Source organism: Orcinus orca, chromosome 17 (assembly GCF_937001465.1).
Source record: "Orcinus orca chromosome 17, mOrcOrc1.1, whole genome shotgun sequence".
NCBI lineage: Eukaryota > Metazoa > Chordata > Mammalia > Artiodactyla > Delphinidae > Orcinus > Orcinus orca.
In genome coordinates, this window is record NC_064575.1 from 6152410 (window position 1) to 6173097 (window position 20688).

General features: G+C 43.3%; 1 protein-coding gene across 9 annotated transcripts in view; it reads right to left on the reverse strand.

The window, feature by feature from the left end:
- NSMAF (neutral sphingomyelinase activation associated factor) overlaps positions 1-20688 on the reverse strand; it is a 58693-nt gene that overhangs the window by 15796 nt on the left and 22209 nt on the right. For 5 of the 9 annotated variants that reach the window (XR_007472778.1, XR_004486036.2, XM_049700742.1 and 2 more), the window contains exons 6-17: positions 18312-18362; positions 15698-15769; positions 15341-15388; positions 15184-15236; positions 8243-8372; positions 7683-7817; positions 6529-6600; positions 4711-4819; positions 2547-2723; positions 1435-1514; positions 458-548; positions 296-359 (exon numbers count right to left, since the gene is read on the reverse strand). Coding sequence is in view for 7 of the 9 variants with exons in the window: in XM_049700742.1 (XP_049556699.1) it covers positions 296-359; positions 458-548; positions 1435-1514; positions 2547-2723; positions 4711-4819; positions 6529-6600; positions 7683-7817; positions 8243-8372; positions 15184-15236; positions 15341-15388; positions 15698-15769; positions 18312-18362 (1082 nt within the window). In the remaining 2 variants the exon portion in view is untranslated. Of the gene's footprint in view, positions 1-295; positions 360-457; positions 549-1434; positions 1515-2546; positions 2724-4710; positions 4820-6528; positions 6601-7682; positions 7818-8242; positions 8373-15183; positions 15237-15340; positions 15389-15697; positions 15770-18311; positions 18363-20075; positions 20155-20688 lie in introns of all 9 variants that reach the window. The other 4 variants (XM_049700745.1, XM_004274989.4, XM_033437614.2 and 1 more) reach the window with 2 other exon arrangements.

Sequence of the window (20688 nt, forward strand, 5' to 3'; positions counted from 1 at the left end):
ACACCATTGTAAAGCAATTATACTCCAATAAAGATGTTAAAAATATATATATAATACTTACACAATTGAACAAATATCAAAAAGAAAAAAAAAGATGTTAAAAAATAAAATATGTTCTCACATTTACACACACACATGACTACACAAAGCCTGAGAGGAATAGATACAACAATTACTGTAGTGGTGTTTTTCATTTCCTTCCATTTTTGTTTAAATCTGGTTGTTTGAAAAGAACGTATTGCATATGCATAATGAGAAAGTTTAAAAAGTGCTAAGTGAGGCATTTATGCCGAACCTGTTGAACATTCTGTCTGCGTTGTCGAATCTTCCGTTCTGCAGACACAGCATATACTCTGGTGCTAGAGGGGAAAAAAGTCAGAGTTAAGCAAGATCACAAAACCACTGAAGAGTCCACGTGAAATAGCATGTCCCTGGGAGAGACGGCGAGGAGTCTTACCAATCCTGACCAGATAAAACAGCACGTAGCCCGGGGAGGAGTAGTGGCTGCCGTACATGAACTTGGGCTCCGGCATCTCCTGGTAGCGTGTCTACAACACAGAGAGAAAAAGTCCTGCTGAGCGCTGGCTGTGAAGACAATAACTGACTCCAGTAGTAAAAGCCTAAGGAAGTCGTGGCCTGGACACATTCTAGCCCCTAATCTCTCTCCTAAAGAGGAAAAGGAGAAGATAAAAAAGAGGGGGGGCTTCCCTGGTGGCGCAGTGGTTGAGAGTCCGCCTGCCGATGCAGGGGACACGGGTTCGTGCCCCGGTCCAGGAGGATCCCACATGCCGCGGAGCGGCTGGGCCCGTGAGCCATGGCCGCTGAGCCTGCGCATCCGGATCCTGTGCTCCACAATGGGAGAGGCCACAATGGTGAGAGGCCCGCGTACCGCAAATAAATAAATAAAAACTTAAAAAAAAAGAGGGGTGAAAATCTGAGTAAACACAGCATTCTTGCAACAAGTATCTTGGTGTTCTTGGCCTCATGGTAACAATGTCTGCCGGGGCAGGACTGAAAAGAAGACATTTTATGCATCTCTTGTGCAGTTCACCAGAGAGCAACTTCGTGAAAATAAATGGGTAAACCTGTGATTGGCTCAGCTTCCTACCTCCTGAATTGTAAGCAGAAATGCAGATGGTGAGCTGCTAAATTCACAGGGGAAGGAAGGCAGCGGGCAGCGGGCAGAGGGAGAGAGAGTACGCTCAGAAACTTCGGTCTCTCCAGACATACTTCCCCTAAGTCTTGAAGAAACGAGTTTCAGGTACTATAAAAACAGGGGAAGGGGGTTCAATCCCTGGTCAGGGAACTAAGATCCCACGTGCTGTGTGGTGTGGCCACAGAGTAAATTTTAAAAAACCAACAAAAACAATCAAACAAAACATACGCCAAGGCTCCCGGGTTGCTTAGACACCAGGAATCCCTGAGTCCACGTACCAGCAGCCTCTCCAGACGTTCCTTGTTGAGGGCCCCTACTGGCTTACTGAGATCCCGGAAGGTTCCTGGATTTGACAGATCTATAAAAGAAATAAATTTTTAAAAATTACAATAAATAAAGCAAACAAGCTTACCCTTAATAACATTATCTCCCTGAACGAATTCACATGCACACATTTATTTCCAAATAATAAATAGCTTTTTAAAAATTGAGACAGATCCATTAGAATTAATATTTCTGATGATTATTAATATAGCTGTAAAGGTTAGGATTTGAAGACCTACTGACCAAAAAAACTATATTCCAAGTAAAACAACAACGAAAAATAAACAAATTTCAAAAGCCATTATTCTACCAAAATTTACTTTTTAACTTTGAATTATAGTGAATATTCTTATTCTGTGATAACAGCATAATTTGAGAACTGGGGACCTGAATATTATCAGATAAATAAATTATATTCCTAGAAAGTCTGTTACCTCTTTCAACTGCAAGGGTGCAATCAGTGTCAAAAGTGATTCAGTGTTCACAATATCTAATTTTAAGATATTACAAAATAAAATTACAGTACAATCACATTTTTCGTAAAATAATTTGAGAGAGAGAAAGAAGTATATATACCACAAAGTTAAAATGGTTCTCTCTCGGTAATGTAATTACTGATGAGCCTTATTTCCTTCTTTGAGTGTTTCAGTACTTTCTAAGTGTTCTTTAATGAACAGCTATTATGTTTGGTAATCACATGTTTTCATGTGAATTGAAAAATAATACGGTAACCTGAGGCGCAATTTTCAAAGTGAAAACTTAAGTATTTGAAAACATAGTACTTATTGGTAGCAGTGGTAACACTGGCTGAAGATCCCATGCATGTCTTCTGGGTGTGGCTTTCAAGAAGTATGTGAGTACTTTTAGAATTAAAAAAAATTCAGAGACAGTAGAGAAAACATACGGAACACACGTAATTCCCATGACACCCATCCAGTATCGTGGCATGGAGACGGGCCATCGTCAGTAATAAAATCAAACGGGTTCTGCTCTGTCCACGAATCACAACGTGGCTCTAAGAGGGAAGGTGTTCTTCGCTCTAAAAGCCCGGCTCTGTGGCACGCACCCAGCTCGGAGCTGCTGTAGTCGCCGACGACCCAGGGGAACACGGGGTACTGGGAGAGGTCGTTGCAGCTGCGGTCGGCCAGCGTGTTGAGGTGCAGCAGGTACTGGTAGTTGGACAGAAGCCCGCGCTGCCACTGCAGCGTGTAGCCCTCGGCCGTGCGCTCCGCCACGTGGTGCTCTGGGGGGACAGGTGAGGGCAGGCCCGGGTCACACTGAGCTCCACATGTGTGGGCAGCGGTCACTCAGCATGTGAAGGCGCTACAGAGGCTTTCAGTGTAGACCCTTCAACCCATTTTTGAAAAGTACATTTTAAAACAAGAAAAGTAGGCTACAGTTTGCTTTTACCGAAGAGTTGTTCTGTCAAGTATGAACGAGCATCTCCAAGATCCAGGAGGGAAATTATTAAATGTATGATATAAAACATATCTACTAAATATATGATATAAAACATATCACATCTATGAAATATATGATATAAAACAAATATGAAAGTATGGAGCAAATACATAAATATGACATGGTAATATATGTAACATTTGCAATATTTATATATAGTCTACAATATGTACTAACAAAGAATCCTTCCAAACGTGCTTGAGTTTTAATGCTTTTAAGAAGCCATGACCATCTGTAAAACTCATTTCCTCCATTTCTTATGAAAGTAAAACGAAACAATCTTTTAGTTTTCTTTCAGATCTGGAAGCGGGGTACACTATGGCTAATTTGTCACTGACTACGTATTATTTATGCAAGTGAGGAATCAGGAAAAGAATAGAAACTGCTGAAGGAGAAAACAAGTATCTGTCAGAATTCTCAAAGCAGAAGGACCAGAAAGAGCCCCCAGAAAGAACCTCAGGAAAGACGGAACCACAGATGGTGTGGCACCAGTGATAACTGTCCTGTAAAATGAGTCAACTGTTCTATTTTGTTTAGAAAATTCTGCTTTCAGCTTTGTATTGGCTGCATCAAACTTATCTAACTCATTTGCTGATTCAATATTTATTCTTATATACTTTGCCAAGTTTCTTCTCTAATCAGCTACCAGGAAAGGGCTTAAAAACTCAAAACACTTATCCTCTGACTTTCTGCTCTCAGAACGTCTCAGAGAAAGTCTGAACAATCTCAGGAATGAACTCAGAGAAAACAGACGCTTCACAGAAGCAGAACTTTTAGGCCGTGGCAAGTTTTTTGACTTGAGATTTTAGGACTCACCATGAAAGTTGAGTTTTTTGTTGTCATCTTGTTATAGTTAGAAAAATTAAATCAGGAGGCAGGAGATAACAGTAAACTTATACCAAAGCTATACTTAAGCCCTAAGTTAAACTGAACAGCTTAGTGTGAGAAGAAAAAAAAAATGAACTCAAACCTACTGTAAAATATGTTCTTTATTGAAAATAAACTATTCCTCCTTGAGAGAAAACTTCTAAGGGAGTAAGTCACTACACATCTCATAAATGATTTCACTGCACACGAGAACAGCAAACTAAGATGGTATTAATAAAATCCCAACATTGATTTTTTAAAATTCCATTCTAGTCATCTGGCAATTTTGAAAACAATTTAATTCAACCATACAACTTAATATGTTTATGCTTGAAAAGAAAAATACAGGTGTTCTCTCTGATAAAAGTGGGAAAATTCACATTTCCCATGGAAGATTGAGGAAATATTAGTTGTAAGCAAACTGAGTCCCACGGTTCCATACTGAGCATAGAAGGTTCCTGTGTTCCTTTTGTACCGTTTTCCGGCTTTGAGATTAAGACCACAATTAATGATCGCAGACACATGACTGGGTAACTGTCTCACATGAAGAAACTGAGTCCTGGTTTCCATAAACGAACATAAGACAGGACTGGACATAAAAATAATTAGGTGGATTCTTATAAAATCCATTCAACTTGGGGGTTGTTAAGATACAAAAAAACATTTAAATATATTTATCAAAAGTTTGTAAAACACAGGATTGAACTATTACCAAATTTCATTTATATTTCCCTTAATTTTCAGTATGCCATTCTGCTAACTATAGTTATTGATGAGAAGAAGTAGAGGCACAGAGAGGTGATTCCAGATACAGAATTGCTCTCCTCTCACTTCCCATCCCAGTCACTCGGGAGTTGAACCACCTTCACATGAACAGATACAAAGAAGAGTGAGCACCAAACCTAGGTATGTAGCAATGTAAAAATAGAGGTCATCTCGGTCTTGACGTTCATAGAACTTCAGGTAGACGTCGGAACACAGATCATCTTCTGTGCAAAACACTTCCAAGCCCTACAAGTCCAGAAAGAGAAGAATAAAACAAACGGCACCTCAATGTGAGTGACGCAAGTACAGAAGCCTTTCAACTAAACACTTGCATTTAAAAAAATTTTTTTTTTTTTTGTGGTATGCGGGCCTCTCACTGTTGTGGCCTCTCCCGTTGCGGAGCACAGGCTCCGGACGCGCAGGCTCAGCGGCCATGGCTCACGGGACCAGCCGCTCCGCGGCACGTGGGATCTTCCCGGACCGGGGCACGAACCCGCGTCCCCCGCATCAGCAGGCGGACTCTCAACCACTGCGCCACCAGGGAAGCCCCTGCATTTTTTATTTGTAGGTCTTGTATGCATATTCCCCAGCAATAAATTTGATTTATAAGGACAAGACATGTGTCTCAGCTAAACTTTACAAAATCCCTTTTGACCGTGAGGATCTTTATGATGACAGCATCTGTGAGTTTATTACGCTGAAATTCAAAACTGGCTAATCCAATGTCTTCACCTGTCTTCTTCAGAGACAAAGGTTTAGCTTTCTTTTACAAATTAAGTTGTAATTATGTCAACTTAAACTGATAATCGAATAACTCATTTAATTAGTAGGATGCAATTATTTTAAGAAAACTATGAGCTGCGTGAATGTTTTGAGGGTGAAGCCGAGACGGGACAGGAATAGACAGAGAAAGGATGAAGGCGCAGCGCTGTCCTAGGTTCAGATACAGGCTTCCAGCGCTACTAGTGAGGGAACCGAGGGAGTGAACTCCTGGAGTCTCGATTCCTTTGTAAAGTAGGGTATCATCTACCTCACAGGGATGGCGCTGATAAACGAATATTGTACATAGATTGCCCAGTAGGCAGAAGGTACTTAATCAATGCCAATTTCTTCTTTTTCTGACTGCATCTCTATACCCAAAGGAGGAGGAGATTTTTCATAGAATCTGTTTCCCTAATCCTCTGTTGGCACTGGAAATGGAGAATTGCCTTTTAAGTAAAATAGGCAGGAAAACGGTTAAATTTCATAAATACAAAACACCAAGATGAGATGCTTAAATATCCACAATGCTCTTGTAATGCCACCAACTTACTGGTTAATCTCTGAAGGAGAACAAATAGATTTATATCGATGTCAAGCTAAAACCCCTTGGAGTCACACCTTCCGTGGCGACTGGTTTCTACAATAAGCGTGTGAGCCTCACAGAAGTGCGGACACGGGCTTATTCAGGAGAATGGCGGGGAGGGCCGCCTAGGTGACTGAAATGGTTATTTTATCCATTTCTCCCTCTCACCAAGCCTGAAGGCTGAATTAATACAAGTTAACCATGAGGATACTACAGTTCCACTGAGAGCTGCTGTCGCAGCTTCCAAACTTTGCTTGGAGACCTCGCTGCTGTAACTGGACCGGTTCTGCGTCCATTATCCCCACATCCCCACACAAGCCCGGGAGGACCCTGAGAACTAGGCAGGGAGAAACTCAAGGGCACTTGAGCCCCCCTGCTCTTGGAGCCAAAGCCTTTTTCCCAACAGCCCTCCCCCCACAGAAAGAGTCGCTCCTTGATAGACTTCCAGCGCAGCCAAAAGAAGGGGTGGCGGGCCTCACGGCCCCTCTGCTCGCAACACAAACACCCACGCCTTTCAGACGAGCCCGAGGTGGGGGCAGGCCAGTAAACCACTGGCCAAACTGAAGACAAGACAGTCATCCTCTAGAGGGGATGTTCCCCTCGAACTCACCAGAGGCATGAGGCCATGTCTCCTCTTGTAAATGCGGCGGACGTCGTGGAGTGTTATCTGGACCATGGGTTTCTTTAAAAGTAGAAAGACAATCTCAAATGTCAAGATTCTGACACAATTAGAAGCTGCCCTTCAGCTGTCCCACCCTAACTTCCTGACGGGTCACACCTGGAAAGTGAGCTCTGAGAACAGGGCGTGCCTCACTTTACACGCCGGTCTGCCCTTTTCACTAGCTTTGTGACCGAGGACCAGTTCCCCCCACCCACCCCACCCCCGCTGGTACCCCCCAGGATGATAATGCAGGCATCTAGCTTTCAGGTTTCTGCAGGGTTGCTGAGTGGTAAGAAATATTAAAGGACTGGTGTAGACCTCCTCTCAGGAATTCTCCTATTTTTATAGACCTACGGTTTGCTCAGAACTGACATACAGCTTTTTTTTTTAGGATCCTGTCTTTTAGCTCCTTAAACTACAGTGTAATAAGGCTCATAAACAGATACAGTATAAAGCAGGGCCTCTAAACTTTATAAGGAGGAAAACTGTCTCGCTTCTCTGGAGCCTTAAAATGCAAGTGAGAGAGCAACAAGGTCGCAAAAGGTACTGAGATCGGCTAAAAGGCGACAGGTCCACCCTCCTCCCTCCAAGTAAGAGGGAGGGAGAGCCTGCAGATAGATGCAGGGTGTGTAGCCGTGGAAGCTGCCTGCAGACTGGCCACGGCCCCCAGCCCAGACCTGGGACCCTGAAGCTGTGGCTTATACTCAGATACTGTTGCTCAAGTATTGACCGAGGCCACAGCAACAGCGTTGGTCCGGCCAATTGATGACGCCACAAAGAATGCCGTCAGCAACGTGTACTGTGTCCACTGGAGGACCCGGCGAGTGTGCCCTACCACCTGGTGGACAGAATTGTTATAGCATCACCTTTCACTTAGGAAAGTGTTCACATTTCAGTGACATGTAATGACTGACCAGCCTGGAGAATTTCTTCCATGGCAGAGAACACTCCTATTCTTGAAGCTACCTGCTAAACGGTCCAACTGCACTCGCAGAGTATTAGGGTTTCTGTTCTTTCAATAAACCACTCTGAAAAGGGTCCGTATCTAGATAAAGCCGCCAATCTTTACAAGTTTTAGTGCAGAAATCTGAATTCATCTTTACTGTGTGGCCTCGTGAGCCTAAAGTCATCGTGCAAGAGAAGATGTTTCCAGCATCACAGCAGCAGAACTGCAGCTGCCCAGTGACAGCAGTGCCACACGCAGCTCTGCACTGGCTGGAGAGGTGACAGATGCAGATCTACTGATTTGGTTTGTAATTAAGGGAGAACGAGAAATACAACTTAGGTGACATATCAGCAAATACACAGAAAGCATCCATCTCTTCTTAACCTTAGTATATTTCATTGCTCTCTTGCAGAAGTGCTTCCGAGTAGAAAGGTATAAACCTCTAATGACCCTTTACTAAAATCAGAAGGGGCAGGGTTTCTTTTCCCCCCCGAAGTAACAGAAAGTCAGTCACAAGAGCTGAAACACGGGTGAGGGTGCATCAGGATTCCACGGGGAGCCGTTAAATACCAGATGCTGGATGGGGACGGGGGTAACTCTGACCCTCCCCAAAATGTGAGAACACTCTAACTGTCAAGTCAAGTTCACAGGAAAGAGAGCATGAAGACGCAAACGGGAACACCAGAGGAGCCCTCTGCTGGCCTACAGACTACTTACCGGGTACCCATTGAGAGGCTGGAAATACAGGTTGGTGTCAGTGATGCACACGTGGCCAGGATTCGTCACCAGAGGTGTCACCATTTCTGCTTTGCATTCCATGTGCAGCTTTTCAGAAACACTTTGGAATCTGAGAATATGTTTTTTCCAGCAAAAGCAAGAAAAATCAGAAATCGATCTACTTTCTAGATTTAACTTTATCTGAGGGAGCTACAAAGTGACTCTGCAGAACAGGTGTCTAAACACCACATTTGATACAAGAAAACTGGTGATCTAAATCAGTCGCCTAAATAAAACTGACTTTCTTTTCAATGGTATAATGAATACTTGACTTTTTTAAAAGCAGATGAGGTTACGTATCAAAGAAGAGAAGACAGACAAGTAAAAAATACCAAATAACCCTGTTATTGGTACTCTTCACTCCTCCCCAAATAAGTCGGCCTTGAAACTGTTCTTACATTAACATAATTTTCTATTTTTGTGTCATTAAGACCTATTTTATTGTCATAGAAACTGTTTTGGCATGGGTAGCACTTACTGCACACCACGTTCTATAAGGCTATGAGTTTACTTGCATGTCAGTTCCAACGTATAGTCTTTTGTGGACCTACTGCAGTAAAACCAGTCAAAGGTGATCACCACTCCCTCCTAAATTATGTTAACTCATCAAAAAGTCCATTTTCGTTCTGCTTTACTAATTTAAAAAAAAACAGAAGGGAAACAACCAAACCATCAAGAGTTGAGGCAATTACTTAGTTAAATAACTGAGCTAAAAATAAGTCTCCTCTGGGACTTCCCTGGTGGTGCAGTGGTTGGGAAACCACCTGCCAACGCAGGGAACACAGGTTTGATCCCTGGTCCAGGAAGATCCCATATGCCGCGGAGCAACTAAGCCCATGCGCCACAGCTACTGAGCCTGCGCCCTAGAGCCCACGATCCACAACTACTGAGCCCGCGAGCCACAACTACTGAAGCCCACGCGCCTAGAGCCCATGCTCCGCAACAGGAGAAGCCACTGCAGTGAGAAGCCCACCACCAAAACGAAGAGTAGCCCCCGCTTGCTGCAACTAGAGAAAGCCCGCGTGCAGCAGTGAAGACCCAATGCAGCCAAAAATAAATAAAATAAATAAATGTATTTAAAAAAACAAACACAAAATCACACAGGAGCAGGCTTCCTCTTCCAGTTTGGACGTGAAGGAGACCTCACAGCTCTCATCCCAACCACAAAACCTGCCAGATGAGCTACACAATCCTTGCTATGTTTAGAAACCCATCAGAAAGCTCAGGTGCAGAGAAACCTAAATGAAGGGACCAGCAGTTGAGTGGCAGGAGGAGGGGCAATCTTCCACAGTGGGTGAGGGCTGCAGGATGAGGGAGACGCCAGACAGCAGGAGTCGGGCGGAGGGCACAGATGCTCTGTGGGCAGAGAGCTGGAGGCTCAGCTGGGAAGCACAAGGATGTCTGCAAATCCTTCAAGGGCCGACCCCAAGCCCGCTGAGGACAGCTCTGCGCACTCCCGCCGTGGAACTGGGCATGGGGACCTGGATTTAACCCAGCTCCACTCATTACACTGACGGAGCCCCCAGGGCAAGCAGCGGGCAGGATGAGGGTGGGCACGACCGCCTCCGGAGGCAAATATTCCTCAGGTCAGTCTCTACAGTTCCTTTAAAACAAACTTCCCAGCACACAAAAAATTACAAGAAACGCAAAGAAGTGAGTAAATATGACCCGCACTCATGAGAGAAGATTCCACGGAAGAGGACCCAGACGTCGGATCCATCAGAGGGAGACGTTAAGATAACTGTAGTAAATCTGCTAAAAGATCCAGAAGAAAAGATGGAAAACACACGTGAAGGGAAGGAAAACTTCATCCGAGAAGTAGAAACTACGAAAAAGAACTGAAAGGAAATGCTAGAAATGAAAATCTGGGCGAGAGGAAATGAAGAATGACTTAAACAAGCCTAACAGACTGGCACGGCAGAGGAAAAGCCCAGTGTGGCTGAAAACAAGGCCAATAAAAAGCCCTAACTGAAACAGGACAAAAGGAGAATAATAATAATAATAATTAAAAAAAACACAGAACAGAGTGTCTGAGATCTAAGCCAAACTATAAAACTTACTAACACGAGTGTAACTCAAGTCACAGGAGAAGAGACAGGAGACGGGGCAGAAGAAACACTGAGTGGAGAGTGGTGAAAACTGTCTAATGTAAGACACCAGTTCACAGGCTCCGTTACCCAGAAACCCCCAGCAGGACAGGCGCAGAGAGACTACACCTTAATTCACAGTAACAACAGGACAAATGATGTGACTTTTCACAGGAAACAATGGACAGCAACATACAACGGAATGAAAACCCTTCAAGTAGTGAAAGAAAACCCTGTGAACCTAGTATTTTACGTCCAACAAAAACACCCTTCAAAAATGAGAGTAAGATAGAGGTATTTTCAGACAAAGCTGGGAGAATCCATCCTGACCAGATATGCACCGTAAGAAATGCTATAGGAAGTTCTTTGGGCTTAAGAGAAATGACACCAGATGCAACACCGGTTCTGCAGGAAGGAAAGACAAGCATCAGGAAACATAAGTATTCAAATCTCCAAGTAAACAGAAAAGAATTATTTCTCAGTATTTTAATTTATGTACCTATAAGTGCATGTATCTCAATTCTTGGGATTGGGAGTTTGGGATTGACATGTACACACTGCTATATTTAAAATAGATAACCAACAAGAACCTACTGCAAAATAAAAAAAAAAAAGTAAAAAAAAATTCTTTAAAAACCTAAAACGGGGCTTCCCTGGTGGCGCAGTGGTTGAGAGTCCGCCTGCTGATGCAGGGGACATGGGTTTGTGCCCCGGTCCGGGAGGATCCCACATGCCGTGGAGCGGCTGGGCCTGTGAGACATGGCCGCTGAGCCTGTGCGTCCGGAGCCTGTGCTCCGCAACGGGAGAGGCCACAACAGTGAGAGGCCCACGTACCGCCAAAAAAAAACACAACATAAAATAAGAACACCATATCATGCGTTTTACAGTATATGTAGAAATTTAATATAAAACCACAGATCACAAAGGGCAGGAGGGGTTATGTGGAAACACACTGCTGTAAGGCTCTTGAACGACTGTAAAGGAGTGTAATATACTCTTACCTGAAGGTACGCTATGTACAAGGTGCATATTGTGAGCTCCAGAGTGACCACTAAGAATGACACCAAGCACTACAGCTAAAAAGTAGAATACTTAAAAATACCAGATTTACCCAAAAGAAGGCAAGAAAGGAGGATCAGAGAAACAAAGAACAAATGAAATGCTAGGAAACAAATACTAAGATAGTGGGTTTAAAAACCAACTATATCCATAATTACATAATTATAAAATGAATTAAACAATCCAATTAACAAGCAGAGACTTTCGGACTGTATAAAAAACTCAACTATATAAAGTGTGTTTTTTGGAAATGGAATAGGACAAAGACAAGTTAAAATTAAAAAGGACAGAAAAAGATACAGCATGCAATCACAACATGTAAGAAAACTGGTGTCTTATAAATGTATGTAAACCTAATAACAGAGCCTGCCAGTACATGAGGCATAAACTGACAGAAATACAGGGGAAAATAAACAATTCCACAATCATCACTGGTAATTTTAACACCCTTCTCTCACTAAGTGACAGAGCAAGTCAACAAAAAGTCAGTCACGTATAGATGATCCGAACAACCATCAGCCAACTGGCCCTAAATGACGTGTACAGAGCACCATACTCCACAACTTCAGAGCACTCGTTCCTTTCACGGGCCTGGGAAACCTGCGTCAGGACAGACTACGCAGAGCCATACAATCCATCTCAACAAACATTGAAAGACTGAACCAGGGCTTCCCTGGTGGCACAGTGGTTAAGAATCCGCCTGCCAATGCAGGGGACACAGGTTCAAGCCCTGGTCCGGGAGGATCCCACATGCCGCGGAGCAACTCAGCCCATGCGTCACAACTACTGAGCCTGCGCTCTAGAGCCCACGAGCCACAACTACTGAAGGCCGTGTGCCTAGAGTCTGGGCTCCGCAACAAGAGAAGCCACCGCAATGAGAAGCCCGCGTGCCACAACGAAGAGTAGTCCCCGCTCGCCGCAACTAGAGAAGCCCGCGTGCAGCAACGAGGACCCAACACAGCCAAAAATAAATAAAATAAATAAATTTATAAAAAAAAGACTGAACCATATACTCTCTGAACCAAGAGAGTATTAGATTAGAAATCAATAACAATACAACAGTAACGAGATCCCCAAATACAGAGAAGATAAACAACATACTTCCAAATAACCGAAAGAAAAAACCCAATGGGTCAAAGAAGAAATGACAAAGGAAATTATGAAATATTTCATATGAATGATAATAAAAACATATTAAAATCTGAGGGATGCAGCTGAGCAGTGCTTAGAGGTAAATTTATGTTCTAGTCCTACTTATAAAAGAAGGTCTAAAATCAGTGATCTAAACTTTGTAGGAAGCTGGAAAGAGAACAAGTTAAACCCAAAAGTAAGCTGAAGGAAGGAAATCAATTTTATATAAAATGATTTTTATATAAAAATAGAGAAAAATCAATAAAGTCAAAAGTGGGATCTTTAAAAAGGTTAATAAAATCGGCAAACCTCTGGCAATACTGATAAAGAAAAAACATAAAGCATCAACGTAAGGAATGAAAGAGGGACCATAACTGCAGATCCTACTGACGTTCAGAGGACATTAACAACTTGATGCCCGCATCTGACAACTTGGATGAACTGGACAAAGGTTCTGAAAAATGCAGCTTGACAAAATAGACACAAGAAGAAACAGACAACCTAACTATGTGTCAAGCAAATAGACTGACTAAGTAAGAACACTTCAGGCCTCCATGGCTTCACCAGTAAATGTGGTTAAAAATTTAAGCAAGAAATACAATCCTACACAAACTCTTTTGGGAAACAGAAGATAAAGGGAGATTTCTAACCTCCTGTTATGTGGCTAGCATAACCCTGACGGCAAAACCTCACAAATACACTAAGATTTACAGAGCAACATCCATAAACAGAGATGCAAAGATCCTTTACAAAATACTAGCAAAGCAAGTCCAGCAATACGTAAAAAGAACAATATATCGTAAGCAAGTTGGATTTATCCCATGAATACAAGGTTGTTTTAACACTGAACAAACAACATAATTCACAATATTAACAGAATTAAAGAAAAAAAAGATCATCTCAATAAATGCACAAAAAGTACTTAACAAAATTCTAAACTTATTTTTGAAAATACTCTCAGCAAACCAGGAATAAAAAGAAACTTCGTCACTCTGATAAAGGGCATCTATGAAAAACCTACAGCTGGAATCATTCTTTTGTTTTTTGTGTTTTGGTTTTTTTTTGTGGTACGCGGGCCTCTCACTGTTGGAAAGTTTCACTGCAGTCACAGTCAAAATCCCAGCAGGCTTTTCCTTTATGAAACTTGACAAGCGGAGTCTAAATTTACACAGAAGTGTGTAAGACCAAGAACAGTGAAGACATAAGTTAAGAAGGGAAATAGGGTGCAGGACCCTGCACTGCCTGATATTAAGAGTTGTCCTAATAAAGACACAGACCTACTAGAGAATGGACTTGAGGATATGGGGAGGGGGAAGGGTAAGCTGTGACAAAGCGAGAGAGAGGCATGGACATATATACACTACCAAACGTAAGGTAGATAGCTAGTGGGAAGCAGCCGCATAGCAGAGGGAGATCAGCTCAGTGCTTTGTGACCACCTGGAGGGGTGGGATAGGGAGGGTGGGAGGGAGGGAGACGCAAGAGGGAGGGGACATGGGAACATATGTATATATATAACTGATTCACCTTGTTATAAAGCAGAAACTAACACACCATTGTAAAGCAATTATACTCCAATAAAGATGTAAAAAAAAAAAAAAGAGTTGTTCTAAAGCTACAGTAATTCATACAGTGATACTGCAGATGGAGATAGAGACAAATAGCCCAGATCTACTTAATAGGAGGAAATCTACTTAAAATAAGGCAAGAAACAAATACGAGAACAGGTTAATATAAAAGTATACTTACTTGCAGAAAATATATTGGATACTTAGAAAAGCCAAAAAACCCCCAAAACAAACAGAAAACCCAACACACCCCAAAACCAAAAACCGAAACAAAACTCCATTAGATCAGTAAGAATGTGGTCTCTAGGTCCCTGCAGGACACCTCAGGAAGGTACCTAACAGCCTGATGGGACGGGAAAGACTTTCCAGAACAACGCCAGCTCAGCTGAAATGAGAAGAGTAAGGAAGAGTTGGGCGGGTGCAGAAGAGGCAGGAGGCCATAAGGCACCTCGGGAATCGCACAGAACGCAAAGATCCAGAGCAGAGCATGCAAGAGGCACCGGCGGCCGGAACAGTGACAAAGGCTACACCAGAGCCCCGCGTGCAGGTGCGGTTAAGGCTCTACCCTGAAGGCGATGGAAGTCTGGAAGAGTTTCAAACAGACAAGTGATATAAAGAAATAAGTTCCTTAGAAAGAATGTATTTTAAAAGTACATTCGACACAGTGAGGGAAACGGGATTGGAGCAGGGAAGGCTGGAGCTGGAGACAAGCTAAACGCTGTCACTGTGATCTTAGTGGCAGGGGCTGGTGGCCTGAACGGAGGCGCTAACATATGAAAAGACAGGAGCTCGTAGACTGGGAAGATCGTGGAGAACCCCTGGCACCAGGCCTTTCTGATGGACAGATGTCAGCTGGGAGAAGTGGCAAGGAGGCCCCAGACTGGTCTGGCACTGACGCCAGGGCCACTCCCCCAGACGAGCAGGTTTGGGGTGAGGCAGGTGGTAACACCCACTATCGGTTCTGGACACACTGAATGAGGCACGAGGTGACGATGCCACTGCTTTCGTAATCAGGAAACAAAATCATTGAAAACTTACCTGTTTTTGTCAAATGACGTCCTAGCCAAACGGGACTGCAAAATGGCTGTTATCTTTAAAACAGAATCATTTAAAAAGTATGGATATAAGGTTTTATAAGTGACATATCAATACACGTTCATTCACAATAAAGATACAGATCTTTAGAAACTCTTACCATAGCAGTTTGGTCCCCAAGTTTGTCCAGACAGGATGCTCTGTGAAGCTACAATTATATAAATACACAAGAATTTATTTTTTCTCTCAGATGCTTTGAAGATATTTCCTTAGAAACAATGAAACACAACCACCATTCTGTTACTTAGTAACAGGTAAGAATGACTCTGATATATGTATGGCTTCTGCCTAATGTGTAGTTTTCAAGTTCAACATATTCAAGTAAATCTGTTTCAGATTTATAAAAAAGGTTATGGTTTTGGTAAGACATATGAGTATGAAATTCTTTAAAAAAAAAAAAAAAAAAAAGTTTATGCCTCAGTTTGCCAGTGAATGTCTGAGAAAAGCCCTGGCTTACCTGAAGCAATGTCTCCACGACACCTTCCACCTTCCCTGAAACATCCAACTCGAAGACATATTCCATTGTGCCCTAAAAAAGAGGGAGACCAAGCAGGTCAGGCCCCATCACTTTAAGACATTTGCAGCCCCCTGCTGAGCTGTGCAGGGACCTGCCTGGCGCGCCCTCCCTCCGCCCACACGGAATGAGCGCCCCGGGGGAGCAGAGTCTGTTGGATTTAGGGCTGTATTTACTATCTCCTTCCTTCTGCTAATTTTGGGCTTAGTTTGCTCTTCTTTTTCTGGTTCCTTGAGGTGTGCAGTTAGGTTTTTTAATTTGAGATCTTCAAGGTAAGCGTTTAACACTAAACTCCCCTCTTAGGACTGCTGTTGCGGCATCTTTGCAGTTTGGGTATATGCTCTGTTTTCGTTTTGATCATCTTGAGGTTTTCTGGTTTTGGTTCTTTTACTTCTTTATTGGAGTATAATTGCTTTACGATGTTGTGTTAGTTTCTACTGTACAGCGAAGTGAATCAGCTGTATGTACACCTATATCCCCTCCCTCTTGAGTCTAATTTCTTTATTTCTTTGACCCATTGGTTGTTCAAGAGTGTTGTTTAATTTCCACATACGTGTGAATTTTCCCGCTGCTATGGATTTCTGGTTTCACTCCACGGTGGTTGTAATTTTCTTAGATTTGTTGACTTGTTTTGTGACCTGACACGCGACCCGTCCTGGAGAACGTCCCGTGTGCACATGAGAAGAGCGTGTGTCCTGCTACCGTTGGGCAGGACGTTGTGTGTCTGTGAGGTCCATCTGGTCAGAGTGCTGGTCGAGTCCTCCGTTTCCTGAGTGACCTTCTGTCTGGATGATCTACCCATGACTGAAGGTGGGGCACGGACGGAAGTCTCCTCTGTCCTGTGCTGCTGTCGGCCTCTCCTTTCAGTCCTGTCAGTGCTGGCTTCATACACTCAGGTGCTCTGAGGCTGGGTGTGCAAGTGTTGTGGCGGTTAATTTTATGTGTCACAAGCTGCACTCTTCTCTTTCCCCGAGGGTGAGTCTGCTGGGCTGTATCTGCCTGTGTCTCTGGTGCAGGGTCCCCTGGAGCAGCTGCACAATGCCCAGCTCTTTCCTGTTTTCAGGGGTCCCCAGGCATCTAGAGCATTATGGGTCCTGTCAGAGGTCCAGGACAGGTGAGACAGAAGCCAGTCCCTCAGGCAGCTGCCCCCAAAAGCCAGAACATTGGACCTACGGTCCTGTCTTGTCTTTCCCTCCCCAGGGAGAAGATGGGAGCTGGGAGTTCCCTCCAGTCACGTGGCACAGTGCCAGGGGAGGGACTATGGTGAAAGGATGCTACAATGTTCCCACAGCTTCAGGGTGGCTCATTTCATGCTCACCTGGGGCGCAGGTCACTTTTAACTGGTTTCTGGATTTCTCACAAAGGGAACTGAGTCAGTCCATAAGAGGAACAAGGGTCTGGGCTTCCTAGTCTATCAAGTCTCATCACCAAGGTCAAAGTCACAACCCCGCCCCTTTAAACCTGAGAATCCTTTGGTGTCCTAATTCACAAGAGCTTTTCTTTGCTTCAGAAAACCTTACTCATTTCCTTTTATGTAACTTTTCAGCAGCTTTGCACTTCCAGTGGGTGACAGGAGAGCCTCTGCAGGGAGAGTACACCAGGCAGCGGTTCTCAACTTGGGGGGCAGGGGGGCGTTCCGCCACCCTTGCAGGGCACTTGTCAATGTGCGGTGCCACACAACAAAGGGGGACAGTGCAGAGGGGGCACCCGTGGGTGGGAACAGCCTGTAATGTAAGCGACAGCCCCTCACAGTGAAGAACCGTCCTTCCCAAAGTGCCAATAGCACCACGTGTGAGTGACGAGGTCGCAGTATTCACCGTTTCTGAGTGACTGGCGCATGCAGATGTTTCTTGTACATGAAACTCAGAGGGGGCTGCACGTGGCTGGCGCGTCCCCCCCCCCCCAAGCTGCTGAGAACCCGCAGGCTGGCCTGGGACCGGAACTGCCATCCCGCCTGTCGGACGTCTGCTCGGAGAGGGTGGCTTTTCCTAATTCAGAGGTGTCGTGTACGGGAGCAGCAGTCCCATCTCTAGGTCTCGTAAAAACTCTTCTGCTATGAGTTATCCCTTTACTGCGTACTAGGCTGCAGCATAAAGCATTAATTAAAGCACAGAACGGTTGGCTGTAACGTCTAGTTCCAAGTCTTGTGTTCACGGCCCCTCAGAGCTTCTACCCAATCAGCAGCATTTATAAACTATTACTGAGCTCTTAAATAAGGGTATTTTATAGTCTATAAGTAGTTCTCAAACATTTAAAAGACGTCCTCATTGATATTCAATAAATAATCTTTTAAATGATACATATTCTGATTTCAACTTTTAACCTAATAATTTAAGCTTTTTTTCCCCCTAATAGACACACCTATTTTGAAGTTAAAAAGTTAATTGAAATCTCTCGGACTAAAGTCTGTCATTCCCTTGGTATTTTGTTATAACTGCTAGGGAACAAGGTTTTAAATACGCATTACATTGCATTAAAGAAGTTAACAGAGACACAGAATCTTACTGCTCAAAATCACTACGTAAATTGCGGGGGATAAATGAAAAGCTTTACTTACCCTTTCTATTTTATATGGTGCAACAATGTTGTGTTCTTTAATGAAATATACCTGAGAAAGACAAATCAATACTTGTAAAATATTAAACATTATCACAGTAATGAGTTACTGTTAATTAGGATGTTATGAATCAAATTTAAATCATGGTTACATAATCTGTTTCCAAAAGCACTTGCATTAATATCAGTATGGCTTTCAAATTCTGATGTTAAAATAACAAACATCAAATTAAAAAGAGATTCATCAAGGCAACAACGTAGCAACCACTGCTGGATAAATACAACGTCTAAGATGTTTTATGAATGTCATCACTTGTACCCAGTAACCAGACAAGTGAAGGAAGCTACTCTAAGGCTGATTTTCTAAGAAATGAGTAAAACAAAGTCACTGTGGTATGAAATCCATTCATCAACATAAAGAAAACTCTCTTCTCTAGACGGACACACACGCGCACACACACACGCGCGCGCACACACACACACACACTCCTCTTTATTCTATCAGCAAAAGAATATTTGGAAGCAAAACTCTAAAAGCCTAAAGAACCATAGCATATTTCTGAAACACTGTGACCTGGTAAGTAATCAAAAAACACAAAAGTTGTGTTTATTTGGTTGTGTGCTTAACCCAGGAAGCTTAATACTTGAAAGAGTAGCTTATATCTAGTCACACCTTGATGTAAAGCTGATTCTGAGTTTATTTGACATGAGACCTCTTATACAAACTACTGAAAGGAGGTGGGAGGATTTGGGGGCTTTATTCTTAAGTTTATTAAAATTATACTAAAATGTGTGTGTATATATATATATATATATATATTTTTTTTTTTTTTTTTTTTTTTTTTTTTTGCGGTACGCGGGCCTCTCACTGTTGCGGCCTCTCCCGTTGCGCAGCACAGGCTCCGGATGCGCAGGCTCAGCGGCCACGGCTCAGGGGCCCAGCCGCTCCGCGGCATGTGGGACCTTCCCGGACCGGGGCACGAACCCGCGTCCCCTGCAACGGCAGGCGGATTCTCAACCACTGCGCCACCAGGGAAGTCCATAAAATGCATATTTTTATAATGGAAACCATACTTTCAGCTGAAGAAGTACCTACTCCTTTCAAGATAAGGACTTTCTAGAATAAAGCGACAGTGTAGAACAATACTCTAGAAATAATGAGAATCCAGGTGTGGACGAGAATCATCAGTCGTGGTGCTCCTTCCCCAGATGTGGCCATAACTGCTTTCATATCCGCCAGTCAAAGCAGCATGAAGTCAAAGAGAGCCTCTGAAATGCTTTCTTCCCTAAAATTATTAGAATCGTGGAAGGCAGACTTAGAAAATCACCTAATCTGATATCTCCCAGGCTTCATAAAATAATTTTCAATATGCATTAAAAAGAGCCAGGAACAAGAGGGCTAAGTGATCCAAAAACCACCGGAGGCTCTCTGCCCCCGACCATTCACCCCTTGAGAATCTCAACGCTTCGCGCCCAGTCCTACAGCGTAAAGAAGTCTCTGCATCTGTTTCCCACAGCTCTTCCCACGCTTGCTCGATCACAGAACGATACTCTTCTTTGAACACTTCAAGAAGCTGGAGATCCGCAGAGAGTGGAACCAACGCTGACCTCTACCCTTTCATTTTCAAGGTGAAGAAGGTGAGATTCACAGCAAAAAGGCAGCGGTAATGAGCTCTACTCCTCTCTCATCTATAATTTTTTAAAGATCTCCAGATGAATTGAGTACAGCTAACAACATGGGTTTGAACTGCATGGGTCCACTTACATGTGGATTGTTTTCAGTAAATATACTGGAAAAGGATGTGGAGATTTGGGACAATTTGAAAGAAGATGAACTGTGTAGCCTAGAAATATCAGAAAAATTAAGAAATTGTTATGCCATGAGTGCATAAAATATATGTAGATACTAGTCTATCGTATCAGTTACAACCATAAAACATACACAAATCTATTACAAAAAGTTAAAACTTATCAAAACTTACGCACACGCTAACAGACCGTACACGGGTGGCACCAATCTTAGTCGAGAGAAATGTAAATAACTATAAAGATGCAGTATGAAATCACAGCTGCATACGTTCGCCATAGTTCACACTGTACCACGGTCATAACTTCATAGCCGCCTCCTGTGATACTGCGCTGAGGTCGAGTGCTGAGAGTAACCTCAGAAGGCCGCGGGACGCTATTCATCTTTGCGTGAGCAGCAGTGAATCGGGCATCACAGTAAAAAGTGGTCCCTCCTGGTTCTTGTGCATTTTTCATCGTGTTTAGTCTAAGATCACAAACCCGGAATAACACCACGGGACCCACACGAAGTGCCACTAGTGATGCTGGCCGTGCTCCCGAGAAGCAAAGTCACGACGTTACGAGAGAAAGTT